Here is a 21557-nt window from a genome sequence, read left to right as displayed (position 1 = left end):
GAGGTAGTGAGAGTGAGGGATTGAGTGCGACAGAGTGAGTAAGTGCGACGCCGAGGGTGTGACCGTGACAGTGATGGAGTGAGACTGTCAGGGAGGGTGTCAGTGTGGCAGTGATGCAGGGCGTGCTGGGGAGTGGGTATGATATTGGGGCTGTGAGTGTGACAGTGACGGAACGAGCATGACATTGAGGGAGCGAGAGTGACAGTGAGCGAGCTTAACATCGGCAGACTGTGTGTGACAGTGGGCGATGTGGAAGACAGTGGGGAACGGTGTGTGAAGTGGGGAAATGTGATAGAGGTGGAGTGATGGCTAGGGAATATATGTGACAGCTAGGGAGTGAATGTGACAGTGAGAGACCAACCCCGCACCCCACACTCCACCGCTTCGAGAGGTCAGCGAGAAATTGAAAGAAAAATTGTAAGGATATTTCCGTTATCTGTAAGAATAAAAAGTTGGTTATGTTGGGGGGTTTTAACTGTCCAAGCATAGACCGGGACTACTATAGCGTTAAGGGCTTAGATGAAGAGGAATTTGTTAATTGTGTACAAGATTTTTGTTTCTGATTCAGTATGTGAATGTACCTATTAGAGAAGGTACAAAACTTAATTACACTTGGGAAATAAGACAGGGCATGTGACTGAGATGTCAGTGGGGGTGCACGTTGGGGCCAGTGACCGTAATTATATTAGTTTTAAAATAGTGATTGGAAAGGATAGACCGGATCTAAAAGTTCAACTTCTAAATTAGACGGAGACCAATTTTGACGGCATTAGGCAAGAACTTTCAAAAGTTGATTGGGGGCAGATATTCGCAGGTAAAGGGATGGCTGGAAAGTGGGAAGCCTTCAAAAATGAGATAGCGAGAGTCCAGTGGAAATTGTTCCCGTTAGTGTGAAGGGCAAGGCTGGTAGATATAAATGATGCTGGATGTCGACAGAAATTGAGGTTCTGGTCAAGAATAAAAAGTAAACATATGCCAGATATAAACAGCAAATATCGGGTAATCCTTAGAGTATTAAAGTAGTAGGAGTATACTTAAGAGGAAACTCATGAGGGCAAAAAAGGGATGAGATAGCTTTGGCAAACCGGGTTAAGGAGAATCCGAGAATCTACAAACACATTAAGGACAAAAGGGTAACTAGGGAGAGAAAGTGTCACTTTAAGCTCAGCAAGTCCGCCAACGTGTGCAACCGCAGGAGATAAGGGAAATACTATGAGAGAATTTTGCAACAGCGTTTATTGTGTATAATGATAAGGAAGATAGAGAACATGGGGAAATAAATCGTGACATCTTGAAAAATGTCCATATGACAGAAGAGGAGGTGATTTAATTTTATTTGATTTGATTGACTGTCACGTGTGCCTAATTACAGTGAAAAGCCTTTTTTTTACTAGCTGTAGAGGCAGATCATAGTAAGAAAGGTCATACAGATCATAGGGTGACGAAAAAAGTCTTGGACAGATGCATACATGTTACATCGCATATGGTGTGCACTAGGCACGATCAGCATTAGCGAGATCAGCAGAAAAGAAGCTGATCTTGAAGCTCCTGTTGCATGTGTTCAAGCTTCTGTATGCTCTGCCTGACAGAAGAGGTGTAGGAGAGCATTACCTGGGTGTGACAGGTCTTCGATGTTGGCAGCCTTTCCTTGGCAACAAGCTGTGTAAATAGAGTCCATTGATGGAAGTTTGGCTTCCGTGATTGTCTGGGCTGGGCACACAACATTCCGTAGTTTATTGCTGTCCTGGGCAGAGAGGTTGCTATAACAGGGCGTTATGCACACGGACAGTATGCCTTTAATGGTGCATCTTTAGAAGTTGGCGAGAGTCCTTATGAAGTTGCCAAATTTCCTGAGCCAGCCGAGGAAGAAGAAGCGTTGTTGTACCTTCTTCGCTGTCGCATCTACATGGGAAGTCCACGTTAATATCGGTTATCATCACTTTCAGGAACTTAACGCTCGACACCCTCTCAAACTCAGTTCCGTTGATGTAGTTGGGCGCGTGTTCTATTAGCTTTTTTTGAGTTTTGCCGACGTTGAGAGAAGAGAGGTTGTTCTCGTTGCACCACTTCACCCAGCCCTCTACCTCCCTTCTGTATTTTGACTCGTTGTTGTTAGATATCCATCCTATTGAGGTGTCGTCTTCAGCAAACTTGTAGACGGCGTTCATTCGGAATTTGACAACAGAAGATTATAGTAAAGGGCTGATGACTCAAACTTGGGGGTTTCCAGTTTTGACTTATTATTGGAAGAGATGTAACTACCTATCTTCACGGATTGCCATCTGTGAGTCAGGAAGCTGAGGGTCCAATTGCAGAATGCAGAGCTGAGGCCAAGGTGACGGAGTTCTGAGATTGGTTTGCAGAGAATGATTGTGTTCAATGAGGAGCTGAAGTCAATGAGTAGGAGTCTGACGTAGGTGTCTTTGTTGTCCAAATGTTCCATGAATGATTGCAGGTCTAGTGATATGTTGCCTGCTTTGTACCTTTTACATTGGTAGGCAAATTACTGTTGGTTGAGGCAGGGCGGGAGGCTAGAGTTAATGTAAGCCATGACCAGCCTCTCGAACACTTCATGATTATGGACGTCAGAGCCACTGGGCGGTAGTCATTAAGGTACATTGCATATGCTTTCTTAGGTACCAGGATGGTGGTGGTCTTCTTGAAGCAGGTGTACTTTCCATAGTTTGGTATGTACAGAAAATTATTTTGTCCCTGTATTTGTGTTGAATAGAGGCATTTCATTCATATTTTCTCTCCTCATACCTCGTTATTTCTGTATCCTTGCATCTGTTCTTCATATGAGTTACAAAGCGCAACGTTCCAGTACTGATGACTGGAGAATATTATTGTTCCTCCGTCCAGTCTGAACAGCCATGTGTCACAATTCCCTCTGTTTTCTGCCTCTTCTCCGATGTCATAATCACACTTTAATTGAAATCCAGTAAATGACACTTCATTACAGTTCATTGACATCCATAACATCAGCAGCACAACACTCATCTGCCATCTCTGATCCTGGAATAACGATCTGAATTGTGTTTGTCAGGTACAACTCTCTGATAACATATCAATGCCGTTTGTTCTGTCATAACCAAATGTTGTCATAGGCTCATTTTCCCTTCAGATTATGCACTATAGAAGTTCTTTCAATGTTTTATTGATATTGCAATGACAGCATGTCTCCATTTATGAACAGAAAAGCATATTTATGTTCTGAAAATCTTTTGCCATTACTCTCATATCCGAGAAAGATTGAATCATTACACACAATTGCTCTACGATCTCCAACATTCCTTCCCTCAGTCACCCTTGCATATCCTATCCAGAATGTGTCAATTTTAAATATTGTTTTGCAATTAAACAAAATGTATTGAATTGAAAGGGGTTAACTGGAGCAATTTGTTCAACAACTGTGATTAATATCAGTCTCCGTGGATCCTAAAAGTGTCACTGGAGGGTTAGCCACTTAGATCAATAAGGGACTTCTTTCAATGTGCTATACCCTCGTATGAGCAGGACCATCAGCTACAACGCTAACAAGGATTAGCAGCGATACAGAGAGTCGGAGGAGAGATAAGAATCTTAGAACATTAGACTGGAATTTCACATCAATGGAACAGAATCTGAGAACAATACACTGAAATGATGCAACAATGGACAAGAGTTTGTCTTTGGGTCTTTACTGGCTTTCTCAGTCTTGGACATCATTAGCATCGCGGATCGAAGACGTACATTTGATTATTCAAGGTGGTTACTATCCCATCCTCACTATAGTTGGCGTTCCTGGTAAGTCATTTTGTCTATTAAACCGGGTTGAACTGAATTGCTGCTCATGATATCTAAATTTTGGAAAGGTGGAAGTTCCAATCAAAAATTCCATTTCTTACGGATTCTAAATGGCAGATTATTTATTACAAATTATTTAACAATATACGAGGAGGGAATAGACTGTTTTCAAACTCCCTGATCCATTTTGTCCTGCACAGTTTTATGTCTCCATATCCTCTGCGGCACCAATCCTGCCCAGTACCACCATCGTGATATACCAGTCTCCTCCTCAGCCTCAGTGTGAATTCTGAATAAACCATCATTTGTGCTTTTGTTAATTCGGGATACAACTGTTTAAATTCCCTTCCAACAGTGCTTCTGTTCCAGAATAATTGCACTTGAGATGTTTAACTTGTTCTCTCCACAGAATCTATCAGACGGGAAGAGAGTGCATGGTAATCAATTCATTGACTCATAATCTAGAGGATAATCTCAGCGTCGAAGTAAGCCTCACCGAATGTCTTAACCAAAACTATCACTAATAATGTTACATGCCACGTCCTTCAGATTCCGAAGAATCAGTTTTTGTGGAGCTTACAAATAGCAAGGAGAAGCAAACATTGGTGCGTTATATATCTAAACCAAAATTGTAGCACAAATTTTGTGCATCTTATGCTGTGGAAATTCGATATGCTATATGCAAGTATCATGGGTTCTGCAGTAATAATGGATGACTTCAAGTTGCACCTAAACTTTGTTAACTAAGCGACTTCTAATGCTATGAAAAATAATTTCTATAAGTGTATATGTGATAGGTTGATGAGTATGTTGTGAACCCAACTAGAAATCAAGATATTTTGGATTTGGCGTTGCATGGTTTGAAGAGCTAATTAATAACCTTGCTCCGAAACAGCTTTTAAGAAATAGTGACAGCAATATATTACATTTTACACGGTTCTACTTACAACATAGGATTATTGAACATTACAGTCAAACATCATCGAAGCCATGAGGCTAGAATGTCAGATTGGGTACAATCATTTGGGAAAGTACAACATAATATTTAGTGGTAGACAAGCAATGCTTGTTACTTCTAGAAATACTGCAAAATCTGAAAAATACATATGTTTCTCCAAGGTACCAACAGTAAAGAAAGGGAACATGACTCAACGATGTTTAACACAAGAAATTAAAGATTGTATTAAATCAAAGGAAGCAGCTTCAGAAGATTTCCAGATATTGTGGAAACCTGAGAATTCTGATAAATTTACAACCCAGAAAAGGTGGCTGACGAAACTAATAAGGAAATAAAATAGAGAACTTGAACATAAAAGAACAGGAAACATAAATTCTGCCAAAATTTACTATCTATTTTTCAAAGAAAACAAAATAAATGCAAGGTCAAATGTGGAAGATTAGCAATGGGGACAAGGGAATTTATAGTGGAGAACAGGGAAATGGCAGAGAAACTATCCATCCACATTACATCTGTCTTCATGAAGCAAGAACCAGAAAATCTACCAGAAATACCAAATTACCAATGGGACCTGTGGAACTAAAGATTTATAATCAATGCCTATCAGCAACAAGAGATAACAAGGTGTAGAGCTGGATGAACACAGCAGGCCAAGCAGCATCAGAGGAGCAGGAAGGCTGAATTTTCTGAAGAAGGGTTTAGGCCCGAAGCGTCAGCCTTCCTGCTCCTCTGATGTTGCTTGGCCTGCTGTGTTCATCCAGCTCTACACCCTTGTTATCTCAGATTCTCCAGCATCTGCAGTTCCTACTATCTCCTATCAGCAACAAGGTAGTTTATTGAAAATGTAGCTGCATGGGCATTGGTAAGTCTGATGAACCAATGTACTTCACATCAAAATGTCAGGAACAAAACAACAATAGACATAGTGAGTGCACTGTCGATGACAATGTTTATTTTCCTGCACAATATGCAAAGGCTGGAAGGCATTATACGTAACTGGAAGGTAGTAAACATGATCAAACCATTTATGAAGTGACAAAGGGACAGTGTGGAGAACTGCAGGCCGATTAACCTGACATTTGTAGGGAAACTGTTAGAATATATTATATAGTATGCGATGTTAGATATTTAGAAATTAAAAACATTAGAGAGAATCCCTATGCATTTCTAAAAGATAAGTCATACTTGAAAAACTTCGGAATTGTTTGAAATTGTTTCTCGTGTAATTGCAGCATTGAAAATGGAGAACCAGTGCATGTGGCATATTTGGATTTTCAGAAGGCTTTCTATGTAAACTTACAATGAGTTGTTAAATAAAATTGCTTCAACGTGTATTTCGAGGAATAGATGTAAATGGAAAGTTAAAGTTGGGTTGGCCTTCATTTACTCAAATTGGAATATAGAAGTAAAGACATCCTGTAGCAGTTGCACAGCGTGTTGGTGACACTGTATCTGGGGTATTGTGCGCAGCTGGTGTCCCAATCTAAGAAAGACTACACTGACCACAGTGGAAATGCAATGGACATTCTCCAGATTAATCCTTCAGATGATACGATTGTCTGATGAGGAAACTCGGCCCGTGTTCTCTACAATTTCAAAGAATGAGAGATGATTGCAGTAAAATTTAGAAAATTCACAAAACATATGACATTGTAGAAATAACAGAATATTTCTCTGGCTGTCTACTCGAATTTCAAAGCAAATAATGGTAGGATAAGAGACAGCCATTTAAGACTGCAACAAGGAGGAAATTGTTCACTCAGAGGCGATTGAATCACACAGGGACATGGAAAATAGCCGGCAAGCAAGGTTAGGGAGAATCCCTAAATAATCTAAAAGCATGCCAAGTGGAACAGAATAACCAGGGAACAAGCAGGAACCATTAGTCACTTGCCAAGCTGGATCCAAAATCAACCTAGTGGCAGGAGACAGAGGGTGGTGGTAGAAGCTGTTTGTGTGACTGGAGACCAGTGTCAATGGCGTACCACAGGGATCAGTGCCATGTCCCTTATTATGTGTGGGATTCATAAATGATGTAGATGATAATGCACGAAGGGTTGGAGCGAATGTGATAAATAAATTTTTGTTTGACACAAAGATTGGTCAGGTGATTATTAGAGGTCAGTCTTCTCAACACCAGGACATCTCTGCAGGACTTGCTCAGGGTAGTGTGCTAGGCGCAACCATCTCCAGCTGTTTCATCAATGACCTTCCCTTCATCATAAGGTAAGAAGTATGGATGTTCGCTGATTATTACACAATGTTCAACACCATTCGCGAATGCTCAGACACTGATGTAGTCCATGTCGAAATGCAGAAAGATCTGGATAATATCAAGGTTTGGACTGACAAGTGGCAAGTAAGATTCGTGCTACACAAATGCCAGGCTTCGACGAGCACCAATAAGAGACAATCTAACCACCGTCACTTGTCATCACTGATTTCCCCACAATCAACATCCCAGGAGTTATCGTTGATCAGAAACCGAAATGGACTCACCACGTAAATGCAGTGGCTGCAACAGCAGGTCAGAAGCTAGGAGTGAAGTGGAGGATTGTGCTGGTTTTGTGGCATGAAGCGCTGGCCGTCAAAATGATCGTGAAAGCTGAAATATTAGTGGCAATGAAACAGATGTTACTGCCAAATGTTCAGACTGGCACAAATATTACTCCCAGTTAATCAATCACAATTGCTCTTTCAAAGTAACAGGCTAGTCCAACTGGCCTCTTTCTGTCATTTTCTGTTCCTTGACACCACAGTTGACTCTTTCACTGTCAGTCTGCCCTTTTAAAAACTTTTCCAGTCAAATATCTTTCTGATCTTCGGACCTACACGTTGCAAGTCAAGGCGCTGAACATATTCACAAAACTACTGAATTGTTTGATCAAAGGAAAAATCCTTCAGCTCATCGCGTCTGCCCTGGCATTCTGAATATGTGTCACACAGTGTTTCTCCTGTTTTCTACCCATCAACCTGCACATTTATTAGGTTGTAATAACAGCCTCATTCCCGGCAGCAAGCTTCGATTGAAGTGAATGGCAAGCCTAACGGATAAACACTGGAAGACAGGTCACAAGTATGCACAAATCCTATGAAGCTATTCTGAATCGTAGCAGTTCGGTTTTCGGTCAAATGAAGGAATTATGTAATGAACATGTTCAGCATCACTTTATTTTTCCAACTGCTGCGCTCTATCTTGCCCACATTCATGTTAGTTAATCTTTGAGACAGTGAGTAACTGTTAATCTGCTTTAATAAACTGAGAAATTTTGTTTTTTTTTGATTGAATGAACGACAAATCTGTCTGTAAGCACTCCTCCTTCTTTGTCAGTAAATTTCGGTCCTTCTTAATGTTTTCCGAAAAGTTGAGAGAAAGTAAATCACATGACTCGAGGTGAGTTCATCGACCTGATATTGTAAAACAATTTGTCCTTGCACTGAGGTCAGCAAAATGGACTCATGCCCAGTTTTTAAACAGGAACACTTGCACGGGGGCTTGTACTTGACAAAAAGTGATCTGCACCCACGCGAGGTACTAATTGTGGAAGATGATCTGCGTAGGGATTCAGGGTTACAATGTGCCCTGCGACGCGCCAATGATTTTCGAATCCATCACGTTAATCACTCAGCCATAACGACAGCACACGCAGTTCTGTCAATATTGTTCAAATGAAACTGCAGTATGGTTGCAACAATGCAAGTGACCATTCGACATATTGCATCTGTATTATTCTGGCGTGGGAACAACTCAACCAGTCTCACTGACACCCTATTTTCACCCAGCCCCACCTACCCCCCACCGCCCCCCCACCCTTGCTCTGCCCTATTTATTTGCCTTGAATTTCCTTGTTCTTCCTCTCAGGACAAAACAAGAGGCAATTCACAAGATTCAAATCGGGCTGCCGAGGCCCACGGCCTTGCACCTATGGGAGACCTTATGAATGCACTGACGGTTGTTAAATTACCCCAGCCAACTGACTTTGAAGAGAGAGAGTTCAATTATTTTCTCTTGGCACTTTTTGCGCTCATGAATTTATTCAAGGACCTGATGGAAAAATAAAAATGGCTGGAAATACTCAAAGACCCACATGGCCAGGCCTGAATGGAAGTGGAATCCAGCGATTTTGGGGAGACGGTGTAATGGAAATCTTAGGTTTACAATCTAGAATCGCAGGCTAATGCTCTGGGAAATATGGTCACAAATTTTCCTGTGACAGCTTATTGAACTTGAGAAATAAAAAAGACAGCAGTTTAAAACTAGATCCATTCCACCTCAAAATCAAAGCCTTTGGAGCTTAAAACACCATTGCAGATCAAGCACACACGAGTGCAGACCATTAGAGTATGAGAGCGTTGTTCTCCCATTGGATCAGAACCTGAAGGCACTTAGGTCCCTCAGCTGGATGTAAATGAGCCCACGTCACAGTTTGGATAAGTAACAGAGACTCTTGTCATCTGACGTCGTGAGTACTGATGACCCAGTCATTATGAGCTTGGCAGTGTTGGCAGTTTTTCCTACATTACAATAGGGAATCCACTTCAAAAGGTTTAACCTGCAGGACAGTACATTCCTGTTCCTTGGTGGTGAAAGGCACTGTATGAGCGTGAGAATTTATTTCTAAATCCATGCCCGTGGTTAGAAAATCTGAAGAAGGGTCTAGGCCCGAAACGTCAGCCTTCCTGCTCCTCTGATGCTGCTTAGCCTGCTGTGTTCATCCAGCTCTACACCTTGTTATCTCTTATTTGGAGAATAGTGTTCAGTTTCAACCACTTTAATTCACTTTAACAGGAAGTGAAAAATTCAAAGGAGATTAAGTAGAATGATACGACGAGCGAGAGGTTTTGGATACAAGGAAATATTAGAGAAATCTGTTTTACTTTCCTTGGAACAGAGAAGATTTAAAGGAGACTTTATTGAAGTATTGAAAATTCTAAACAATTTTGACAGAGTAAGGAAGGATAATATGTTTCTCCGAGTTCTGTCAGTAATTGGGGGTCACACTTTCAAGCCTGTCAGCAATAAAGCTTGAAGTGAGATAAGAAAAAGACTTCTTTATTCAGAGAGTTATTAGGATTTGGAATGCGTTAACTTGGAGAATGTTGGTGGTGGATTCAGAAGAATTCAGAAGAGATCTATATATATATTAAAGCAATGAATTTATAGGGCTACGGACTGAGGGTTGGAATATTGTACTGGCTGGCTATCCCTTTCTTTGGTCGGCACTGACAAAATGGGAGAAATGGTCCCATCTATATTGTAAAATTAGATGACAACTTACAGTCTGGAAAGCCGGTCAGTTCGAAGGCACAGATGAATATCAGTGGCATCACTGGAACTGTGCAGGATCAAAGAATGGCAGTTGACAGAGACAAGATTTGTTGTGGCTCATTCATGTCCCCTTATATCCGTTTGTTCGGGTTGTTAGTGCACAGTAGAAATTGTGGAGCAGAATCATTAGCAATACTATGCAGGAATGAATGGTAACATCAGAGATGAGAAACCATGTTTTCATTCCAGCAATTAATATGACTGGCGTTTAAACTAAGTCAATTCCATGGATTTCCCTCACAATCATCCCTGCACAGCATAATGTTTACATCCCTGTATCATAAAGAATGAAAACCAAAAGAACTGTGGATGCTGTAAATCAGGAACGCGAACAGAAATTACTGGAAAAGCTCAGAAGGTCTGGCAGCGAGTGTGAAGACAAAATCAGAGTTAACATTTCGGGTCCGGTGACCCTTCCTTAAAATGAATCCTCATAAAGAATAATGTCCGTGAGTGACCCACGTTAGTGACAAACAGAAAGATATGCCGCTCTTGGGTGTATTTTTTAAAAGTATTTTATAGGACATGAACACGAGCAGGTGGGATCAGAACTTGTACATTATCCGTCTGCCTCTGAGGATAAGAAATAGATATCTGAGAGTACGTGACAAATAATTCCTCCCATATCCACTACCAGCGAATCCAAACAAGTTGCTAGATGGTTTGGGAAGATGATTAGCTTCAAATTCAACAGGACAGTGCAGACCGACTCCAGCCACTGACAGAGGCATTGACAGAGGCGGTCATTGCCTCTTGGGAATATGAAATAACATTCAACTTCAGATTGTGGAAAAGCATCTGAGTCACTGGCATTGCTGTAACTGTCACGGGGGATAACGTGCACTTAAGGCATGTCTTCAATAGACATTTCGCAGGCATGGTCATGATGGAGTCCACCAAAGAAAGGGAAGACCATCCTCAGGATGGGGAGGGGAAGTAAGCGATGGGTACAAATACAATTCTTTCAGCAACTCGGACATTGCATTACTTTATTTTTTTTTTTAATCTTGCCCTTCCAAATATCGGATGCTGAATGCATGTCTATAATTTACTCCAGTGATCTCAAGGACAATCGGAATGTACTACTCAAATCTGTAAGATGGAACAGAACTGAGCGCTAACTGGGCATATTTTGCAATATGGAATTTGTTTAAAAAACAGTAGTATTCTTTGTACAGTTTCCTTCGTTGTTTGCAAAAGGATTCTTTTTTTGTTTGTTTTAAAGAAGTGCATATCAGAAGTGCCATTCTATGTGAAATGTACAGGAAGACAACGTGGTACAAATATAAAGTTCATTTTAATAGACTATTTTCAAACTTTAATGAATTTAGCAAATAGCATCAGTGGATATTTCACGCCCTTCTTTAACTCTCCTCTGAATTTATTTTGCGTCCCAGCATAAATAAATGGGTTGATACAGGAACTCAAAAACTGAAGCATATATCCGCTTTCCTGGAGAAGAAATGTGGGGTTATTGAAATCAGAACCTGACGGATAAGGAACATTTGCAATTCGTACATAGAGAATTGTTGTAAAAAATAATAAATATAAAAGAATGAAACTGCCTGAAATAGCAAACAATAAAACAATGGACTTCTTCCGCTTCTCCATCTCTGGGTCATTGTGGTTCTGTCCATTGTTCTGAGCCCGGAGTCTCTTGCGGGCTCTATTAGCCACGAGAATGTGCCTGACAGTCAGAGCATTCAGCAGTAAAATGAGAATGAACGGGAGAAATGGGTTTAAAGTAGACCTGATCCAATCGAATGCAGCCCAAGCAGCCTCTGTATAAACCATAGCTTTAATCTCACAAAACCAAGGTACTTTGTTAATTATGTAAATAGGTTCAAATGCAAAGTAAAAACAAGCATTTTTTACACAGCTCAGTGCAGACAGGAATAATATAACCCGGGTTGCAATCTTCTCAGTACAATATTTTATTTTCATCTTCTGGCAACAAATAGCAACAAATCGATCAAAGGTGAAAGCAACTGTTAACCATGCGGAGCTATCCAGTGCTGCATAAATTAAGGCAGAACGAAAGCTGCAGACTGGTGTGATGGAAAGGAAACTGTATGGAAAATAAATCCCAGCAATCCGGTTTAAGATTACAGCTGTAACCACGACAAGGAAATCTGTGACCGCCATGGATACCAGGTAATTGGTGATACATCGAGAGAGACCGCATCTTCTTCGAGACAGTATAATAATCACTGCAAAGTTTGCTGCAATTGACAAGAAAAAGTGATAAAAAGACTCCGGTAATGTGCATTCAAGGCAGAGCGTGAGGAAAATGGTAAAAATTCATCTCTGAATGAAATAATTGATTCTATAGAATTCTCATTGAATTTCAATTTTCATTATGTATTTGAAAATATCTATTATATTTAGGGCAATTATTTCCATGAAAATACTCTCATCCGGATTGAGATTCTTGCCTGTCAATATCACATGAATGCAAATTGTTTCTGCAAGATAACAAAAGACCAGAGTGAATGGAAAAGCCCTGAAAACTGATACAAGGACAATGAGGCCATTTGAAGAGAATTGGTAATACTGAAATGCACAAAGAGTAACTTAATTCAGCAGAATTAAGGAAACTGCCACAAACACGGATCTCATTTCATTCGGATAGAAAACAGGTTTCTACCAACGAAGTAATGAAAAATATATTTATTTTGCTTTTTATTTAACTTGCTCAAAAGTATATGCAACAGAGGTAATTAGGATACTTGATTGTGATACATTTCTATAGAAAACAATAATAAGGGCACCCATTCTCTTGATAAACACCTGGGGTTTTCAATGTCGATATCAAACACTGAAACTGTAAGGTGATGGACTCTGAATTGGAAGCAGCCCCTGCTTTAAAGCAATGCTTCCTCTGTGCTACATTATACTGTCAGGGTAAATGATCGGCTCTATTATTTTATAGTTGCCTGTGAAGTACAAAACTTGTGAATAAAAATTCAGAATGACTACCATCTACATCGCCTCGCACAGAATGGATATCATAATGAAGATGGAAACTGACCAAGGCATTGCCATACGCTGGGATAAGAAGGACATCATTTCCTCCATAGCCTTCATCACTGAACAGTAACAGCAGCAAACGTGGAAGAGGATACCCAGGCTGAAGCAGTGAATGTGAGAAATAATAGAATTCCACCTATGCTGTTGTAATATCAAATAATTCATTCATAGAATGAATAGTAAAGTCACAACAGGAATACACTTACACTGTGTCATTATTTGTTCTTCCACATAGCCTGGAATTGTCAAAAAGTCAATGGAACGCTGACAAGAGAATGTTAATTCACTCACCACAACAACAACAGTAAATCAATAGACCAGACTTAAATTGCAAGTAATAAATGCGAGAAATTCCTTAATTATATAAACGATGTACTTATTAACTGTCATGGCAACAGAGAATACTGTTAAATCCGAAAAAGCAGACAGGTAATATCAAAAGACAATTCACAAAAAGGTGTGAAGTAGCAAAGCTGACGTATTATAAATTATGCCATAAATAGTGGAATACTGTGACAGTAAATTGAAACAAGAAAATCGTATTGTTACATGCAATATAGTTAAACTAAAAGAAATTATAATCAAGGAAAATGAAAGGAATAGACGAAATGCATCATACCGCTTAGAAGGAAATTTACATCTGACTAGGTAGTGGGAAGACTACTTGTTATCTGTAGACCTGTGACGTGGAAATGGGATAACAGGCGTAGGTGCACACTGATTCATGCAACAACTAACTGACTGCAGCATTTTACCTGGAACTCCGATCACTGAAATGATGGGATAGTAAATGGCCAACACTGGCCCTGTTGGCATTTCATGCATTTCTGTCAAATGTTCAGAACGGGTTCTGCAAGTTATTGGAAAAAAAAGCCAAATTTATACTTCAGGGAGATAATTACTTGATTCTTACAATTGTTGCAAGAAACTAATTAGCCAGCTGATACTCAAGTTATGTTTTATTTCTGCTGGAAAGAAATGTGTTTTTTTTTCAGAGTGTGTGACCCATTCCTAATGTGAAGTGTCAGAGACTGGAGAATTATATTTCTCTTTAAAAATATAACTGCCTAAAAATGGTTCGGGAGTCAGCAGTAGATTTCACGACTGGCCACACTGATGATTATGAATATTCTGAGGAAAACGCTGCCAAGTTCTTAGTTGGTGTCGTTATTCGGTTAGGTGATTAATATAAGTGAAACATGGTTTCATATCTCTCACAGATTACACACATACTTTTAATCTACTGTCTGTGTACTCATTGTGGACGGGATACAGTTTACAGTCAGGAATATGTCAGCCAGATTATATTCACTACAGACAGATTAAGATACAGTTCAGGCACTTATAATACTGCAATGTAATTTGGAAGATCGCAGTCAAATATATTACAGACAGTGCAGACTTCCTCTGTTGGTGAGTGTATACCGCTGGTGGAAACGGGCAAGTTGAATCAATTTACATTCAGTTATTTTTAAGTTTCAGTCAACACATTAACGATCAATATTGTCTGATTCAGTTCAACACACTTACATTTGGCGTTGAGAACTCCATCACAAAGTGATTCGATTCAATGTATACCAGTCCGGTTCCATACATGACAGCTTGGGTTTACGAGATCCGACTTTCAATGTAAACATGCCCACCCAAACGTAAGAACTGACAGAAAGGACTGTTGCACATTGCTGACGATATATTTCTTCTGAAGTAGTACGGAATAACTTGGACATCCAGTGCCTGACTGGCACTATCTATTACACAAGTTCCAGTGGAACTGTGTTGAACTTTCAGATTCATTGTTTGCATTTTATGTGTACAACATTCGCTCTATTCTGATTTGTAACGTGTGTGTCAAAGGCGAGTTCAGTAAATCTTCATTAATTAACACAATTTAAATAAGTTTATGAGGACTTTGTTCAAGCTGATCTAATATTTTTGCAATAATAACAGCTCAGCGTGCATACATGCAATTTGGAGAACTCATATTCATTCTGTTCTCATCTCCATCCATTGTTCTTCTGATGCCATATCCCACTTTTGTAGTTTCTATTTTCCTGCCCTAATCATTTCCCACTTTCAACAATGGACATCCAATTACTATTCCCCTTCACCCTAAACCAAAATGGTCTCATTTTCTTTATTAACAGTGTTCTGACCTGCTCTAAACATCTCACAATCCTTCTCCACCTATTTGACTTGCTATCACGTTGAAAAAAAATCTCCATTAACTCCATGGCGTTCGTCTGAAGCAAACAAAGTACTGTACTTGAATAAGAACAATTTTGTTTTGCTGAGTTATGTGGAATTTCCCTTCGGTAATTCCCAATCAGGCTCAGTAACCTACACTTTTCTTTTGTCCCGTACATTTCTTCCTCTTTACGGGCTGTTCAGAGCTGCAAACACACTGCTGGCAACTGTATTTAATGCTGTTTCAAATTTTCACTGTTTCTACATATCTGCAAGATGACCTCAAATTTTCCCTTCATTCCATCAATTTTGTCTGTCCGTTTCCATTGTCAGCTTCTGTTACCTTTACGTTCGACATTGGCTTTCAATATATCGGGCATGCTTCATGGGCCCCAGCCTCATGGAACCCGCATCCTGCAGGTTTCAGAATCCATCAATTCTCATGACACATCACCAATCCAGTTACAATACGCTTCAATACTGCACCTTGTGCTGCACCGACAACTATTATTGCAGCCTTGACTCTTTCTACAATGACGTGAGCTTTTTTGATCCTAGGTTGAGACAGAGATAAATATTGTGGAAAAATAAAGTGGGTGGCACAGCTACTACTATTGGTGCAAGTGTAAAAGATTACCAGATGAGTGAGTAGACAATGCAGCGGGCATGCAGCGTTAGTGGCTTCATCGGTTGGTGTGGCCAAGGATGACTGCTGATGAAGTTGCAGTCATTAGTGAGAGTTGTCAAGCATTAGTCTTGGTGGAAGGTGGGTCTGGTGGAAATTAGATGCAATATCTCCATAAAACGGGAATGTGGCTCAATAAGTGCTGCAAGGTGATAAAATACAGTGTGAAAACTCTCTCAGTCCTGGAGCAAAAATCATTCCATCAACTTTTTCTAACTCGAAATTAGATAAAATAATATAGGATTCAGCACTAGATAACGATATAGTAATGAGAAACAATCTCCTATCTTAATGGATGTTTCTGCCTGAACATAACAAAACATTCTGTGTTTTCTTCATGAGTGGCTCCAGGGTAATTTAAACGAAAAACTGACTTCTACTTCATGTTCATTTAATAAAATGCACAAATTCTTGTAAAGCGGTAGGTGTATCTGTTTAGTAATTTCAGGCTTTAAGTAAGCAAGAGGATGGTTCTTTTAACAAATAAAAGCTCATGATATACTATGCGCCACGTCAGAAAGGATAGGTGGTTACTTTGCGAACAGGAATCCTGAAAAAAAAACAGGTGCCTTTCAAGTTTAACATGGCATGTCTAAACATAGAGTGCGATGGGATGAGTACTGAGTACTTATAACATATGTCAATGACTTGGATGAATAGGCAACATATATTTTAGCAAAGTTTTCAAGGCTTAAAGATAGCGAGAAAGGAGGTTATTAAAGAGACATAAGCAAGCCATAAAGGGGATTAGGAATGTTTTGTGAGAAGGCAAAAATAAAATTAGGTTAGATTTCTGGAGGAACCTGCTTAATGTGACAACTTGTCAGGAAGGATAGAAAGTCAGTATCTTATCTGAATAGAGTAAAACTGCCCAGAAGGATCCGGGTGAACTTGTACCCGAATTATATCATGTTTCGAATACATGTAAACAAATGATCAGTTAACCAGAGGGAATGTTTTTTTTTAATTAAAGGAGAATCTAGTAGAGAAGTAAGGTAATATTACTTTGAAATGCATGATTTAAAATAGGCTACAGTTGTATTTCTATGCACAATTCCAACCTCATTCGTTAAAAAAAACATGTGCATTTTAAACACCTCTGTAAAGGTTTACTCCCCTGATTTCTGGTGGGCAACAGTTGTATGGGAAAAGTTCAGCAGGATTTGTCTATGCCCATTCAAGATTGATAAAATATGAGGTTATATGATAAAAATGTTAGAGACCTTGAGTAAACGTTACGAGGGAAAGCTTAGAGCATGTTTCATTTGTTGCTAGTCTCGATATAGGGGAGACAGTTTAAATATAATGGACCAACCCTCACGTTTTAGACTTGGAACAAGAGATTTTTTTTTCCCTTTGCCTCGAGAGTTTCTATGTCTGTGGAATTCTTTTCTATGTTCAAAGCTTTTTGATATTAACAGACACGAGAGTCGAGGGTAATGATTTAGTGCAGCTGAGGCGTCCATCTCCGATCCACATACCACCAAATTGGCATGCCATGCAATGACTTAGTCTTATAACTCATTTGGTAACGCTTTTTGAACTCAATGCTCGTATTTAATATCCAAATATTTACACGAATGCGTCACGAACGGAAGTATGTTGTCGGTATCACATTGCTGTCTGCTTGGTCACACAGAACTATTTACTGGGGTTTTCTGTGGGGTCATTGTCGTGCCCCAACCTCTAATCAGTGCCTTCTGTTCCAGAGTTATCTCATAAAATGCCTGAACAGTTAGATGAAATATTTCAAGGACTGTTACGGCATCGTGGCTCTGTTCATACCTCTGTATCAGGAGCCCGTGCTCAATGTCCCCGTGCTATGGAGGTTGTCACAACTTATTGGGGTGATTAAATGTATCTACACAGTTATCAAATGATGGTAGTAACTATTCAAAAACATTAGGTTGCACGATTATTATATTTTGTCTTCTCCCTCTCTCTGGAGAATGTCATATGCAATGTCATGAAACAGAAAAAAAAAAGCAGCGGCTGCATTCATTAGAAGCTCAGTATTTTGAGTTTAGTAGCTACAGAATACATGACGTCTGGTCTCACTGAAACGTTTCCGAAGTACACTAACTATCAAGTTTTTCACCTTTTCGAATTTCGAAGCCTGCTTTCTATTCATTTGTAAACAATAGATGGGGAGATTATACATCTCTTGTATTACAAGAGATTCCAGAAAGCAACACGACCCTTCTAATCTGCATGTATCTGACAGCTCGGAATTATTAGCTGTTCAATTGCGTAGATCAAGCAGCTCTGAGGAAAGTGAGAGGGCAACATTGCACAGGCGGCGCAGTGGTTAATACTGCCGCCCCACAGCGCCAGAGACCTGGATTCGATTCCAGTGACTATTTGCGAGGAGTTCGCACATTCTCCCCCAGTATTTTCTCCGGGTGCTCCGGCTTCCTCCCACAGTCCAAAGATGTGCAGGGCAGGTGTATTGGCTATGCTATAGTGCCCAGAGATATTTAGGTTAGGTCGGTTAAACATGGGGAATGCAGGGGTAGGGGAATTGGTCTGGGTGGGATGCTCTTCACAGGGGCAGTGTGGACTTATTGAGCCCAATGGTCTGTTTCCACACTGCAGCGATTCTATGATATGCGCTGTAAATTAAAATCGCACTTACAGGTGATTCCCGGAAAAAGACTTTACACGTACTTCTTCTAAAATCAAGTGGATACATACATGGGGATATGTAACGACATAGCTCTGTAGTAGGTCGATTTTGAGGCCAGCCTTTCAGGACCAGAGGTAATCACTGCACCACGGGAAGCATAGCCAGCCTGCAGAGATCAGCAGATAACAAGGTGTAGAGCTGGATGAACACAGCAGGCCAAGCAGCATCAGAGGAGCAGGAAGGTTGACGTTTCGGGCCGAGACCCTTCTTCAGAAAATGTGCAGAGATCAGCATTTGATTGCAGTATAATTAGGAAACATAGGGTTGTCTCTTTTTTTTTCATTTACTGCAAATACGACTGAGGATCAGAAAGAAGTCATTCAATTCCTCAAGTCTGCTATTCAATAACATTAAGGTTCATCTGATGTAAATATCCAGCTGGCATTCAGACCGACTACTGACAACTTTTCAACTACATACATACAATGCATCTATTTCAGTCCGATATAAAAAGGCACTCCAATGCCCTGGTTCCGCCATGTTTTCAGGAAAAGATGAACATAGGCTTACAACCCGCTTAAAGAAACAACAAAATAGTCTCACCACTAGTTAAATTACCAAAATTCTAAACAGAATCTCTGTCCTTCTTGTCGATTTCCCCAGATTAGGAAACAATGTCTCCACATCTATACTGTCAAGAGCTCTCAGGGTCTTATATGTTCTAGTGATCAATTCTTTTCCTAAAAAAAAGGCAGTGATTACATGGCTGGCCTTTTACAATTAAAAACATTCTGGGTTCACTTCTTAGATTGGTAAACCCTCCCGAAACCATTTGCATTGAAGTCATATCTTTCCTTATATAAGGTGGTCGATTCTGCACACAGTATTCCAGATATGGACTCATTAGGACGCTTTTATAGCTGAAGCATAACTCTCTATATCTGTATTCAGTTACACTTGTAGTAAATGATGATACGTCCTTTCTGAATTCCAACGACATCTCCAATGTTTGCACTTCACAATTAGTGCAACAGAACACGAAAATCGCTTTACATCTTAGAGTTACGCAATTGTTCACCTTTGAGGTACAATGTGTTTCAAAGAGAGAGCAAAACGTGCAGTGTGGAAATCGCAGCAAACTCAATTGGTCTGGTTTAAACAAGTTTGTTTTACGAGCTCTCCTTACAGCGCAACTACAGGAGATATCTGTTGCAGGTCATTCAGTTGAAAATGGCATGACATGTACGAGACCGCTGATTTTTCACAGAGACTTCATCAACAGTGCTGTTACACTTTACCCAGACACAGTAATCGGGTATTAAGATATCACCTGTGCAGTGATAATACCAATTAATTAGTAACTCAACATCAAACAAATGTACTGAGATAACTTCTCATCCAGTGTGACAGTTGTGAATGTAAATTAAACAAATTAGTGCATCTTAAATTAAAACGAGCTTCTCGAGAAAGGAGGGATTGCAGCTTCCCAATTGCTCACGCGCATGTTTTCGTACCTGTCATTCTTAATTCGCCTAACTGACTTCTACCTCCGATCTGACAGCAATGTAACTGCGTCTAAACTGTCTTATCAATTAGCTTTGCACACCAATTGGTTGTGAACTGGTCTTGGCTATTGCCCAAAAGCAATTAAGGAGGGGAAATATAAATTGACGTTGTAAGTGAAACAGACCTGTCAATCAATAAGATTGGGGAATAAATTTATTGTTCTGAGTAATGGGCGTTGTCACTGTCGTCTGTGGCTATGATAATTCGATAATGTACACCAGTGCAATATCAAGAGTAAACACATATTCTTATCTAATTGATTCATTTATTCTGTGCTTAGAGTCATAGTCATAAAGACATATAGCACGGAAACAAATCCTTCGGTCCGACCAGTCCATAATTCCAAATTAAACTAGTCCCACCTGCCTGCGCTTAGCCCATATCCCTCCAATGTTTCTTCTTCAGGTAATTAGCTAAATGTCTTTTAAACATTGTAACTGCACCCTCATCCATCACTTCAAACCTCTCTATGGTCTTCTCTGAAACTCCTACACTGCAGTGGAAAAGGTCCCAGACTATACTGCCTCTCTTATGCCGCAAACTCTTCATTCACGGCAACATTCTGTTAAATCTCTTCTGAACTCTCTCCAGCTTAAAACTGTCCTTCCTATAATAGGGAGGCCAGAATTAGCCACAGTACTCCAGAAGGGGCCTCACCAACGTCCTGTACAATCTCAACGTGACGTTGCAACTCCGACACTCAAAGGTCTGAGCAATGAAGGCAAACATGCTAAACGCCTTCTTAACCACCATATCTATAATGTGGTTCAACTTTCAAAGAATTATGTACCTGAACCCTAGTTCTCCCTGTTCTATGACAATACCCAAGGTCATACATTTTATTGTTTTAGTCTCGTTTTGGTTTGTTTTACCAAAATACAATATACCTCACATTTTTCCAAATTAAACTCCTTCTTCCACCATTCAGCCCATTGACACAATTAATTAAGATTCTTTGTTATCTTAGATAGCTTCTTTACTGTCTATTATATCGAAAATCTTGGGTGTCATCCAGAAATGGACTAATCATGCTTTCTGTATACTCATCTAAATTGTTTTATATAAATGGCACACAAAAGTTGACTCAGCAACAATGCTGTTGTTGATGTGCTTTCATGCTATTCTTTACTAGACATTGGAAAATCCAGGCCATGTGTTTGGTTCCATTGCTGAAATTCATTGCGTGTTGTTGTTTCGTACAGCTGTCCAGAACTGGATACTTCTCACACTCTTTCACTGATAATTTATTAAAGCTAATTATAGAGATTGATTGTGATTTTCATTTGACCCGTTAATGATCACCCATTTTTAATTCTACTTTGCCAAATTTTTCAACATAGTTAGCCAATATACCGCAAAGATTTTCTTTGTCTAATTAACAATTGTCTTATAG

The 21557-nt window shown here is 39.8% G+C and overlaps 1 protein-coding gene across 1 annotated transcript; it reads right to left on the bottom strand.

The window, feature by feature from the left end:
• Window positions 1-11384: 11384 nt before the first annotated feature.
• LOC125483798 (probable G-protein coupled receptor 139) lies at window positions 11385-13928 on the bottom strand. Its single transcript, XM_048600492.1, has 2 exons — window positions 13859-13928; window positions 11385-12295 (listed from the first exon to the last, which is right to left on the bottom strand). Exons 1-2 carry the CDS (start codon window positions 13926-13928, stop codon window positions 11385-11387), a joined length of 981 nt encoding a protein of 326 aa, XP_048456449.1.
• Window positions 13929-21557: the final 7629 nt, after the last annotated feature.

This window comes from Rhincodon typus, chromosome 8 (assembly GCF_021869965.1).
Source record: "Rhincodon typus isolate 14 chromosome 8, sRhiTyp1.1, whole genome shotgun sequence".
Lineage (NCBI taxonomy): Eukaryota > Metazoa > Chordata > Chondrichthyes > Orectolobiformes > Rhincodontidae > Rhincodon > Rhincodon typus.
Note: the sequence above shows the minus strand (reverse complement) of the source record. Positions and strands in the feature narration are given on the sequence as shown.

Bases quoted from the DNA above. Each gene is read 5' to 3' on its own strand.
- LOC125483798 (XM_048600492.1), bottom strand. From the start codon at position 13,928: ATGCATGAAATGCCAACAGGGCCAGTGTTGGCCATTTACTATCCCATC. The intron at 12,296-13,858 runs GTAAAATGCTGC...TGTCAATTGCAG, and splicing joins TTCAGTGATCGGAGTTCCAG to CAAACTTTGCAGTGATTATT.